This window comes from Mobula hypostoma, chromosome 11 (genome assembly GCF_963921235.1).
Source record: "Mobula hypostoma chromosome 11, sMobHyp1.1, whole genome shotgun sequence".
Taxonomy (NCBI): Eukaryota; Metazoa; Chordata; class Chondrichthyes; order Myliobatiformes; family Myliobatidae; genus Mobula; species Mobula hypostoma.
The window spans coordinates 92,957,795-92,971,546 of record NC_086107.1 but is presented as its reverse complement, the minus strand read 5'-3'; the positions used below and the strand labels follow the sequence as shown (position 1 = coordinate 92,971,546).

Here is a 13,752-nt window from a genome sequence, read left to right as displayed (position 1 = left end):
ACACATTACCCTCAGAATCAGCAGGCTTCCCTTTACGCACATTTCTGCTTGGACCTGACCCATTCCATTGTTACTGATTTGTGTTGCTTTATTATTGTCACATTTAGAACATAGAACATGGGAGAGTACAGCACAGGAATGGGCTATTCGGCCCACAATGTTGTGCTGTAATAGCTAAAAGGCAGATCAAAAACACCCAAACACTAATCCCTCCTACCTACACCATGTCCATATCCCTCCATCCTCCTTGTATCCTCGTACCTGTTCAAATGTCGCTAATGTATTTGCCTCTACCACCACACCAGGCATCCACCACTCTCTGAGTAAAGACTTGCCTCCCACAGCCTCCTTAAGCTTACCACCTCTCACTTTCAACACATGCTCTCTGGTATTAGACATTTCTACCCTGGGAAACAGATACGCCCTGTCTACTCTATGCCGCTCATAATCTTGTAAGCTGCTATCGGGTCTCCTCTCAGCCTCTGGCTCTCCAAAGAAAACAACCGAAGTTTATCCAGCCTCTCTTGATAGTACATGCCCTCTAAACCAGGCAGCATCCTGGTAAACCTCTTCTGCACCCTCTCCAAAGCCTCAACATCCTTCCTGTGGGGTCACCAGAACTGTACACAATACTCCAGATGTGGCCTAACCAGAGTTTTACAAAGTTGCAACATAATCTCCTGAATTTTGAAGTCAATGCCTTGTCCATGTAGACAACATCCACTCCCCTACTCTCATCAACCTCTGTTATCACCCTGTCAAAAAACTCAAATCAAGTTGGTAAGTCACTACTTGTCCCGCGCAAAGCCATGCTGGCTCTCCCTAATTAGGCCACGGATTTCCAAATGCTCACATATCCTATCCCTGAGAATTTTCTCCAGCAATTTCCCTGCAACTGACATGAGACTCGTCAGCCTATAGTTCCCAGGATTTTCTCTTATTCCCTTCTTAAATAGGGGTGCAACATTAGCCATTCGCCAGTCCTCCGGATCTTGTCTGTGGATAGAGAGGACAGGAAGATACTGGTCGAGAGCCCAACAATCTCGCCTCTTACCCCCTTCAGTAACCTGAGGAAAATCCCATCAGGTCTTGGGGACTTATCCAGCTTAATGCTCATTAGGAGGCCCAGCACCTCCTCCTCTTTGACATCTAAATGCCCTAATGTATTTATACACTCAGCACCGACCCCCTGGTCCTCCATATCCTTTTCCTTGGTAAATATCAAAGCAAAGTACTCATTAAGTACCTTATTCACATTCTCTGCATCCAAGCATGTGTTCCCCTCTTTATCCTTGAGTGGTCTCACCCTCTCCCTAGTTATCATAGAAACATAGAAACATAGAAAATAGGTGCAGGAGTAGGCCATTCGGCCCTTCGAGCCTGCACCGCCATTCATTATGATCATGGCTGATCATCCAACTCAGAACCCAGCCTTCCCTCCATACCCCCTGACCCCTGTAGCCACAAGGGCCATATCTAACTTCCTTTTAAACATAGCTAATGAACTGGCCTCAACAGTTTGCTGTGGCAGAGAATTCCACAGATTCACCACTCTCTGTGTGAAGAAGTTTTTCCTAATCTCGGTCCTAAAAGGCTTCCCCTCTATCCTCAAACTGTGACCCCTCGTTCTGGACCTCCCCAACATCGGGAACAATCTTCCCGCATCTAGCCTGTCCAATCCCTTTAGGATCTTATACGTTTCAATCAGATCCCCCCTCAATCTTCTAAATTCCAACGAGTACAAGCCCAGTTCATCCAGTCTTTCTTCATATGAAAGACCTGCCATCCCAGGAATCAATCTGGTGAACCTTCTTTGTACTCCCTCTATGGCAAAGATGTCTTTCCTCAGATTAGGGGACCAAAACTGCACACAATACTCCAGGTGTGGTCTCACCAAGGCCTTGTACAACTGCAGTAGTACCTCCCTGCTCCTGTACTCGAATCCTCTCGCTATAAATGCCAGCATACTGTTCGCCTTTTTCACCGCCTGCTGTACCTGCATGCCCCCTTTCAATGACTGGTGTATAATGACACCCAGGTCTCGTTGCACCTCCCCTTTTCCTAATCGGCCACCATTCAGATAATAATCTGTTTTCCTATTTTTGCCACCAAAGTGGATAACTTCACATTTATCCACATTAAATTGCATCTGCCATGAGTTTGCCCACTCACCCAACCTATCCAAGTCACCCTGCATCCTCTTAGCATCCTCCTCACTGCTAACACTGCCACCCAGCTTCGTGTCATCCGCAAACTTGGAGATGCTGCATTTAATTCCCTCATCCAAGTCATTAATATATATTGTAAACAACTGGGGTCCCAGCACTGAGCCTTGCGGTACCCCACTAGTCACCGCCTGCCATTCTGAAAAGGTCCCGTTTATTCCCACTCTTTGCTTCCTGTCTGCTAACCAATTCTCCACCCACACCAATACTTACCCCCAATACCGTGCGCTTTAAGTTTGCACACTAATCTCCTGTGCGGGACCTTGTCAAAAGCCTTTTGAAAATCCAAATATACCACATCCACTGGTTCTCCCCTATCCACTCTACTAGTTACATCCTCAAAAAATTCTATGAGATTCGTCAGACATGATTTTCCTTTCACAAATCCATGCTGACTTTGTCCGATCATTTCACCGCTTTCCAAATGTGCTGTTATCACATCCTTGATAACTGACTCCAGCAGTTTCCCCACCACCGACGTTAGGCTAACCAGCCTATAATTCCCCGGTTTCTCTCTCCCTCCTTTTTTAAAAAGTGGGGTTACATTAGCCACCCCTTTTGCTCTTGATGTATGTATAAAATGCCGGGGTTCACCTTAATCCTACTTGCCAAGGACTTTTCACGGCCCCTCCTGGCTTTCCCAATTCCCCTTTTTAGTCCTTTTCTGGTTTCTTTATTCTCCTCATGTGCTCCGTTTGACCCTAACTTCCAAAGCTTTACATACCTTTTCTTTTCTTTACTAAATTCATCACCTCTCCGGACATCCAAGGTTCTCTTGTCTTTTGATCCTCATCCTTCCTTCCAACAGGAACATACCTTTCCTGTACTCTGTTCAATTGGTCTTTAAACACCCTCCACATGCCTGATGTTGACTTACCAGAAAAACAATAAACGCTTCTTAGTTCCTACCTAATGATCTCATAATTTGCCCTACTCCAATTTAAAACTCTCCCACAAGGACCATACCTCTCCTTATGTAGAGCTATCCTGAAGGATAAGGAGCTGTGGTCACTGTTCCCTAACTGCTCACCCACTGAAAGGTCAGTCACTTGGCCAGGCTTTCCAACACCAGGTCCAGTACGGCCCCTCCTCTCCTTGGACCGGCCACACATTGATTTAAGAAATCCTCCTGGATACACTGAACAAATTCAGCCCCATCTAAACTAAGAAGGTCCCAGTCTATATTAGGGAGGTTGAAATCCCCCATGACAAAACCCCCCCCTTTTTTTGCATATTCCCTCAATCTGATTATGTATCTGTTCCTCAGTGTCCCGGTGACTACTGGGCGGGTTTGTAGTACAATCCCAGCATTGCACCCTTCCTGTTCCTGAGTTCCACACAAATGGGCTCGGTGTCTGACCTCTCCGTTATGTCTTCCCTGAGTGAAGGTATGATATTGTCCCTGATTAGTAGTGCAACTCTGCCCCCTCATTTACCTTCTCCCCTACCTTCGAAAACCTCCTAAAACCTCGAAAACCTGGTACATGCATTCACCCATCCTTCCCCTCTCTCAACCAAGTTCATCACCTGTACCCATAATCTCCAAGCATTAAAATATACACACTTCAAACCCTCTGACCCATCATACCTGTTATTTCGATTTTACCTTCAAATCTTTTCCTGACATCTACCTTCTGGTCCAATCCTTACCTGACTGCCCTGGGGCTCCGGTTGCCAACCTCTTGCAAAACTAATTCAAACTCTTCTGAGTAGCATCAGCAAAACTCCCGGCCGGGATATTGGTTCCCCTCCAGTTCAAGTGCAACCCATCCCTTTTATACAGGTCACCCCTTCCCCAGAAAAGGTTCCAATGATCCAAGAACTTGAAACCCTGTCCTCTGCACCATCTCCACATTCATTTACACTATCACCCCATTCCTACCTGCACTAGCCCATGACGCCAGGAGCAATCCGGAGATTACAACCCTGTCGGTCCTTCTCTCCAGCCTTTTTCCTAACTTCCTATACTCACTGCACTGGATCTCTTCCCCTTTTCTGCTTATGTCTTTGGTGCCAACACACAGCACGATTTCTGGTTGTTCCCCTCTCCCTTGAGAATATCCTCCAGCCGCACCAATATATCATGGATTCCAGCACCCAGGGGACAATGCACCATCCTGGTGTCTCTTTTGCCTCCACAAAATTTCCATTCTCTCCCCCTAACTATCGAGTCTCGTGTAACTACCACACTGCCTGGTCTTACCTTTCCCAGCCGAGGGTCAGAGCCAGCCACAGTGCCAACAAGCTGGCAGCTGTCACTGTGATCTGATGGGTCATTCCCACCCCGTCCCCCAGCAGTATCCAAAGGAGTACACTTGTTGCTGAGGGGAGCGGCTACAGGGGCAACCCTGCTCTGACTTCCTATTCCCATTACGTCACCTGGTGGTCACCCATCTACTGTACTCTGGGCGTGAGCAGCTCTTCAAAAGTCTCATCTGTAACGTCTCCGGTCTCCCCAATGATCCTGAGTATGTCCAACTCCAGCTCTAACTCCTTGACCCGGTCAGTCAGGAGCTGAAGTTGGGTGCACTTCCCGCAGATTTAGTCATCCGGTATCCTGAATTCCCACATCCGACAGGAGGAGCATTCCATCCTGGCTGCCCTGTCCCAAAAATCAAAAAGCCTTGCCCTTTCTTAACTGCACCTCCGCCTGTGCACGCTGAAGCCTGTTGAGCCAAAGCCTTCACGCTCTGTCACTGGCACACTCCCACAATGGCCGCTCCACCCGAGCCTACCCTCCTTTTACTTGCAGCTGAGGTGGCTCCGACACTTTCCATGCCTGCACAGTCCAAAGAGACCAGCCTTTCCCGAATCTGCTCCTCTTACCAGGATACAATGAAAAGCTGACTTGCATGCTATTCGTACAGATCAAATTGTGACACAGTGCATTGAGCTAGAATAAGGTCAAACAATAACAATGCAGAATAAACTGTGAACGTTTCCAAAAATGTGCAGTGCAGGTAAATGGCGAAGTGCGAGATCAGAGTGAGGCGCACCGTGGAGCCAAGTGTACGAGAGATCCATTCAAGGGTCTGATAACAGTGGTGTAGAAGTTGTTCTTCACCCTGGTGGAACATGCTTTCAGGCTTCCTTTTCTTCTGGGAGAGGAGAGAAGAGAGGATATCTGGAGTGGGTGGGGTCTTTGATTACACTGGCTGCTTTGCTGAGACAGCGAGAATCATTGACTGATTCCACAGAGGGGTAGCTGGTTTCATGTGATGTTCTAAGCTTCACTTTCGTACGATCATGCGCAGAGCAGATGGCATACCGAGCTGTGATGAGAACTTTTCCCACTACCTGTGGACCCTCTTTCAGGGGCCTTTCCTCTCACATTCTCAATATTTATTGCTTGCATATTTATTATTACTGTATTGATCCTTTTTTGTCCTTGGACATTTTGTTGTCTTCTGCACGCTGATTATTTGCGTATTTGTTTACTGAGATACAGCACGGAGAAGGCCCTTTCGGCCCTTCCAGCTACACGGCCCAGCAATCCCCCAATCCTGGCCTAATCACGGGACAATTCACAATGACCAATTAACCTTCCAACCAGTACGTCTGTCTTTGGACTGTGGGAGGAAACTGGAGCACCCGGAGGAAACACGTGGTCACAGGGAGAACAAACAAACTCCTTACAGGCAGTGGTGGGAATTGATTCCCGATTGCTTGTACTGTAAAGCATTGTGCCAACTACTATGTTACCATGACTTTTTTTTTTGGCCATCTTGTTGTGCGTGGTTCTTCCATTGATCCTTTTTTTTTTCTTTCTATCTACTGTGAATGCCCGCGAGAAAATTTTAATGATAAAAATAGTAAATTGCTTAACAAAGTACATATATGTACCTTGATAATAAATTTACTTTGAAGTTCCCAACACGGAAGGGAACTCACCACATTGAACCCCAGCCAGATTCATCTCGAGCAAGTAATAGTGAGTTTTGAAGGCTATGAAACTGCTGAAAGAAAGTTGTTTATGTGGAAGCGAAGAGTTAATGAACTTTTAAGTTGATTGAACTAATGGCCATTAATGAAGAGATGCAGTCAATGGGCCAAGTTGTACTCTGGTTCTGCATTTACTTTGGTTTAATTGCTAAGGAAACTCAGCATGTCTCTTTTGAACCTTACCAGTTCTTAGTCACTGCACAGAAGATCGTATTCTGTCTGGGCACATCAGGGCAGCAAGTCACTGATAATGGGTGCAGCATTCCAGCTGCGAGTCTCTGGCTTAGTAAGTTTATGGGTCATACCAAAATTAGCAGAGTTCTGGATAGTGTAGAAGACTGGCAAAGAATGTGGCGTGATATGGATCATTTGTGGATATAGGCAGAGAGATGGCAGATGGAGTTTAACCCAGATGAATGTGAGGTGTAACAACAGGAATTCTGCAGATGCTGGAAATTCAAGCAACACACATCAAAGTTGCTGGTGAGCGCAGCAGGCCAGGCAGCATCTCTAGGAAGAGGCACAGTCGACGTTTCAGGCCGAGATCCTTCGTCAGGACTAACTGAAGGAAGAGTTAGTAAGAGATTTGAAAGTGGGAGGGGGAGGGATGGAGCCAAGAGCTGGACAGGTGATTGGCAAAAGGGATATGAGAGGATCATGGGACAGGAGGTCCGGGGAGAAAGACAAGGGGGGGGGGAACCAGAGGAAGGGCAAGGGGTATATTCAGAGGGACAGAGGGAGAAAAAGGAGAGTGAGAGAAAGAATGTGTGTATAAAAATAAATAACGGATGGGGTACGAGGGGGAGGTGGGGCATTAGCAGAGGTTAGAGATGTCAACTTCTCTAACTTCCGCTAATGCCCCACCTCCCCCTTGTACCCCATTCGTTATTTATTTTTATACACACATTCTTTCTTCCACTCTCCTTTTTCTCCCTCTGTCCCTCTCACTATACCCCTTGCCCTTCCTCTGGTTCCCCCCCCCCTTGTCTTTCTCCCCGGACCTCCTGTCCCATGATCCTCTCATATCCCTTTTGCCAATCACCTGTCCAACTCTTGGCTCCATCCCTCCCCCTCCTGTCTTCTCCTATCATTTTGGATCTTCCCCTTCCCCTCCCACTTTCAAATCTCTTACTAACTCTTCCTTCAGTTAGTCCTGACGAAGGGTCTCGGCCTGAAACGTCGTCCTAGAGATGCTGCCTGGCCTGCTGCGTTCACCAGCAACTTTGATGTGTGTTGCTTGAATGTGAGGTGTTGCACCTTTGGTGTGGCAAATGCGAAGAAACAGTACACTGTTCAGGGCAAGACTCTTAGCAATGTTGCTGAGCAGAGAGATCTTGGGACCCAAGTTCACAGCTCCTTGAAAGTGGCTACACAAGTCGTTAAGATGGTTAGGAAGGCTTATAGAATGTTTGTTTTCAATGAGGTCAAAAGTCATGAGGCTATGTTGCAACTTTATAGAACTCTGGTTAGGCCACAACTGGAGTATTGATACAGTTCTGGTCGCCCCACTATGGGAAGGATATTGAGGCTTTGGAGAGGGTGCAGAAGAGGTTTACCAGAATGCCCGGTTTAGAGGGCATGGGCTATCATGAGAGGCTGGATAAACTTGAGTTGTTTTTTCTGGAGCGTCAGACACAGGGGAGATCTGATAGTGGTTTACAAGATTATGCTAGCCATAGATAGAGTGGTCAGAGAGTATCTGTTTCCCAGGGTTGAAATGTCTAATACCAGAGAGCGTGCATTGAAGGTGAGAAGGAGTAGGTTCAAAGGGAATGTAAGGGGTAGGTTTTTTACTCAGAGTGGTAGGTGCCTGGAATGCACTGCCTAGTATGGTGGTAGAGGCAAATACATTAGATAGGCAGATGAACGTAAGCAAGATGGAGGGATATGGGCATTGTGTAGATGTGAGGGATTAGTGTTTGGGTCTATTTGATTTGCTTTTTAGCTGGTTCAGCACAACATTGTGGGCCGAATGGCCTGTTCCTGTGTTGTAGACTTGTGGTCTTCCAGAGTTATTGATGTCAATCATCTCATGAGGCACCTTTTTACACTTTTCTTTGTAAACTGTTCAGACTTTGCTTTGATTTCACAGGCTGAAATCAACTCCTTTCTCATATATGTACTTACTGTTTGAAACAATCAAGTTATTGCTGGTTCTCGTTAACCTGCTCAGCCACCTAAGGCCATCAGGGAGGAGGAGCTTCAGGACCCACACCACCAGAGCCAGGAATAGTTATTGCCCGTCAACCATCAGCCTCTGGAACCAGTGGGGGTAACTTCACTCGCCCCACCACTGAACTGGACACTGTGGTTGGGACACTATTACAGCTCGGGGCATTCCAGAGTTTAGAGTTCAATTCCAGCACCGTTCTGTAAGAAGTCTCTGTAAGTCCTCCCCGTGGAATGCGTGAGATTTCTCCTGGTCCTCCAGTTTCCCCCTGCAGTCCAAAGACATACTGGGTCACTTCACTGGGCAATGTAAATTGTCCTGTGATTAGGTTAGGGTTAATCTGGTTGTCAGGGGCAACATGACTCTGTGCTGCATTGCTAAATTAATTAATTAATTAACTGCTTCCATAATCTGTGGACTCAATTATGAGGACTCTTTGTCTCATGTTCTTGATATTTAATACTTATTAATCTCTCTTTTAGTGTCTCTTTTTTCTCTCTTTTGTATTTGCAATTTGTTGTCTTTTGAACATTCGTTCTATCATGTTTGTTGGATTTACTATGAATGCCCATAAGAAAACAAATCTCAGGGTTGTATATGGTGGCATATATGTTTCAATAGGTACATTTAATGTCAGAAATGTATACAGTATACATCCTGAAATTCTTCTTCTTCACAAACATCCACAAAAACAGAGGAGTGCCACAAATAATGAATGACAGTTAAATGTTAGAATCCCAAAGCCCACCCCCATGCATAAGCAGCAGCAAAACAATGACCCCTCCCCCAACGGGCACTCAAGTGTGCAGCAAAGCATCAATAAAGACAGACTTGCAGTACCCTGAAGACTACTAGTTCACCCAGTATTCAACATACCACAGGCTCTCTCTCTCTCCCTCTCTTCCCCCTAATAAGGGAAAAAGAGATGTCCCTGTTTCACAGTGAGAGGGGAGACATAACAAAACAACTCGCTGGTTTATGGTGTTAAAAGTCTGTTGCATTGCTTCTCCCAAGCTCTGTGCCCAAAGAACTCGAGTCTCTGGGCACACAGCCGGCAGCCAGCTCGCTGCTTTTGATCTTCCGTATACTCCCATGACACGCCAGGCGGCAGCACCAGCCTTGAATCCGCCGCCTCCAGAGCCAAGAAAATCGGGCACCCTGAAGGCTCACTAGTCTTCCAGGCTGCATCCTTGGCATCTCGATATGATTATATTTTGATAAGTTTACTTTGAACTTGGCACCTCAACTTTCCGTGCCCCTGTACCCCAGTGATTCCGTGCTCCAACTAACTCCACAGCTGCTGCCTGACCTGCCGAGCTCCCCCAGCGTTTTGTGTGTGCGGCTGTGGAATCCCAGCCCCAGCAGAATGTCATGCTTACGAGCCGCATGGACTGAGGTGTCGAGCACCAGGATTCACTGGTCTCTGTCTTGCACAGGTGACAAAGAAGGGGGAGGTCTTGAGCATACATAAGGATATCACCGTGGTGACTGTGGGAGTGACATCCACAAGCCCGAGCTTTTCCCTCCCGAATGTCATGCTACTTGCCCGACCGATCGACAGCCTGAAGGAGATGGTGTGCAACTGCCGAATCTCGACCGATAGATGCCCCATGGAGCTCACCAGGTAAGGTGGGTGGGGGCACAAGGGAACCTCACTTGAGGAGTCGCAGAAGCATTCAGTATCCAGACTGCCACGGGTTGGGGTGAAAGGCGAGGTAAACTGGTCCATGTGAAGTTGGTAATGTCAGTGGAGAATGGGAATAGATGGACACTAAATCTTTTCTTTCTTTCTTTCTTTTCAAATCTTTTTATTATTATTATTATCCAAAATTAACACGAGTACATTGAAGTAAGCAACACTTACAATGTCTCAAGAATGTCTCCATCTTGGGACACTAAATCTTTTTATTTTATTTAGAGATTCAGCACAGTAACTGTGCTTTCCAGCCTAACAAGCCCAGGCTGCTTAATTACACCCACGTGACCAATTAACCTACTGGCCCAAATGCCTTTGGGATGTGAGAGGAAACCAGAGCACGAGGGGGAAACGTAGGAGGTCCTTACCTGCAGCTGCAGGAATTGAACCCGAGTTGCTGGTGCAGTAATTTGCATTGATTTGAATTTGAATTTATTTAAATCTTACATCCCCCAACCCACAATGCGACGGAGTAAAACTCTTTGCATTATGACTCCATTGCAATGTGCAGACGTGAATTTAAAGGCCTAATGGCTTGCAGAAATAAGCTCCTCCTGTAGCCTGTTGGTCCTGGCTTTAATGCTGTGGTACCGTTTGCCAGACAGAAGCAGCTGAAACAGTTTATGGTTGCAGTGACTGGAATCCCCGATGATCTTCCAGGCCTTCTTTACACACCTGCTGTTGTAAATGTCCTCAGTGGAGGGAAGATCACATCCTAGGTGTGCTGGGCTGTCCGTACCACTCTCTGCAGTGCCCAGCGATTAAGGCTGGTGCAGTTCCCACATCAGATGATGATACAGCCAGTCAGGATGCTCTCAGTAGTGCCCCTGTAGAAGGTCTTGAGGATTTGGGGCTCATGCTGAACTTCTTCAGTCGCCTGAGGTAGAAGAGAGGCTGTTGTGCTTTACTTTAACCACACAGCCCGTGTGTAAAGTCCAGGTGAGATCTTCAGTGATGTGAATACCGAGGATCTTGAAATTGTTCACCCTCTCAACTGCAGTCCGATTGATGTCGATCGGGGCGAGCCTGTCTCCGTTCCTCCTGTAATCCACCATCAGCTTTTCAGGCTTTTGGACATGGAGGGAGAGGTTGTTATCTTGGCACCACTGTGTCAGGGTGTCCTCTGTAGGCTGTCATAGTGGTATGCTAACCACTACACGACCATGCCACTCCCTGTATCCCATTGTTCACCTCTCAACATCTCGTTGACACAGTTCCGGACTTTCAGAAGTGATCCAGTTAGAATCAGATCCATCAGGAGACCAAGATGGAGGGACACCCTAAGTGGGTAGCTTTTAATTTTTTTTGTGTGTGGGGGGGGGGGATATAGACATGAACAAGGCCCGTTCCTAACTGACCCTGGGGGACCTAGCAGTGAGCTGCCTTCTTGAACCTTTGCAGTCCTTCTGGTGAAGGTGCTGTTGCGGAGAGAATCATAGGATTTGGACCCAGTAACGATGAAAGTGTAACACGTAGACAAAATGCTGGAGGAACTTATCAGAGGATTAAATGGTCACTGTTCTCAGCCGGAAATATTAACTACTTATTTCCCTCCGTAGATGCCACCTAACCTGCTGACCTTTTCCCACTTGGAGTACTGTGCTCAGTTTTGGTCACCTCACTACCGGAAGGATGTGGAAACTATAGAAAGGGGACAGAGGATATTTTCAAGGATGTTGCCTGGATTGGGGAGCATGCCTTATGGGAATAGGTTGAGTGAACTTGGCTTTTTCTCCTTGGAGCGACGGAGGATGAGAGGTGACCTGATAGAGGTGTATAAGGTGATGAGAAGCTTTGATTGTATGGACAGTCAGAGGATTTTTCCCAGGGCATAGTTTTAAGATGCTTGGAAGTAGGTACAGAGGAGATGTCAGGGTTAAGATTTTCAAGCAGAGAGTGGTGAATGGGCTGCCGGTGATGGTGGTGGAGGTGAATACAATAGGGTCTTTTAAGAGACTGCTGGATAGGTACGTGAAGCTTAGAAAAATAGAAGACTATGGGTAACCCTAGATAATTTCTCAGGTAAGTACATGTTCGGCACAGCATTGTGGGTCGAAGGGCCTGTATCGTGCTGTAGGTTTTCTATGTTTCTATGTGTGCGCGCATGTGTATGTGTGTGTTATTCAGGATTTCGAGCATTGGCAGAATCTCTGGTATAATGACGAAAGCTCTGTCCAGCTACCAGTCAGGATGGTATGCGAGTCTGAGGACAACCTGTAGGCGCTGGCTTTATTTATGACGAGAGACCATGACGCGAATGGTTTGGACCCAAGGCTGGAGTATCCAAGGTTAGAATTGAGACGGAGTATTAAGCTGGAACGAGAACTGAACAAAAACACAATGCTAAACAATATCTCTAGTTAGAGCACCGAACCTCAGTTCAGGGGCTCTTCAAATACTCAATTCTTGGTGCCCAAACCATGACTGCTAATTAGCAGGACGGTCCTGAACCCTTAAAAGAGTCATGACAGCTCTCCATATTCCAGAGAGTTAGAGCGTCTAAGCCCCAGAAAATGGCAGGGTAACTTTATTCCCCTGTGTTCCACTGTCCTTGTCCTTGGTGGGTTTGTAAGCTGTTGTCACGGTAGCCCGAGCGAATAACTACAAGGCACTTTGTACGTGGTCCATCCTGCGGTCACTGTGTGTCCAGCCAGTGGTGGGGGGAAGGGGGTAGTGAGGGATTAGGCTGGTGGCTGGGTGCCAATCAGTCACATTGCTTTCACCCGGATGGTGTTGAGCCAACTGGTGGAGTTCCTGGATAGCCAGCCTCCGAGGTGCCCCTGTCATCGCCATGGTGGTGGACTGCTGTTCCTGGATAGCCAGCCTCCGAGGTGCCCCTGTCATCGCCATGGTGGTGAACTGCTGGATAGCCAGCCTCCGAGGTGCCCCTGTCATCGCCATGGTGGTGAACTGCTGGATAGCCAGCCTCCGAGGTGCCCCTGTCATCGCCATGGTGGTGAACTGCTGTTCCTGGATAGCCAGCCTCCGAGGTGCTCCTGTCATCGCCATGGTAATCAACGAGCCACACAGCAGGGAAACAGGCCCTGCAGCCTGTTGGGTCTGACTGACCAACAACTAACCATTTGGACTCGGTAGAACACAGAATACTACAGCAAAGTACAGGTCCCACTAGGGCGATGTTTGGGGCTAGCACATATAGCAAATATATTCTACTGATATCAGCTACTAGCCTTCAGATTCAAATAGGAATTGTGGATGAAATCTAAAATGCAGTTCTGAACAATGGGTTCCTAAGAACCATGTAGCAGGTTAATTGAGAAGAACAGACAATGCTGATTTAGATTCATTACTTGAAAGTACTTGGATGTCTGTAATACAGGTGCGAACAGGGCGGTGTGATGGTGGGAAGATCCAGGCATTTGAAACTATTACATGCAATTCAAAGGAAGCATTGTAAATATGGAATTGTCCTTTAAACTTTAGCCTGAATCCTTTGACCTTTAGCATATAAAATATCATGTAAAGTTAGGCCAGGCAGACCTCTTGCTCCGAAAGGGGCTCTCTCTTTCTCTCTATTTCTCTCTTGTGACTCCAAAGGCTATCAGTTTATTTGTGATACTTTGTCAAATACAGAGTCTGCCTCATATCTACCTGTACTTCTCTCTGGTGACTTCATTCATGCCATGGTGGGTGGGGGGGGGACATAATGTGCTGACCTTTTAACCTCCTCTAATATCCCTCAACACAGCCCTCCATTT

At 47.0% G+C, this 13,752-nt stretch overlaps 1 protein-coding gene across 1 annotated transcript in view; it reads left to right on the top strand.

Annotated features, from left to right (window-relative positions):
• LOC134353509 (golgin subfamily A member 6-like protein 22) overlaps nucleotides 1–13,752 on the top strand; it is a 52,985-nt gene that overhangs the window by 14,469 nt on the left and 24,764 nt on the right. Inside the window, exon 3 of the mRNA XM_063061506.1 lies at nucleotides 9,774–9,961. Coding sequence (XP_062917576.1) covers nucleotides 9,774–9,961 — 188 coding nt within the window. The remainder of the gene's footprint in view (nucleotides 1–9,773; nucleotides 9,962–13,752) is intronic.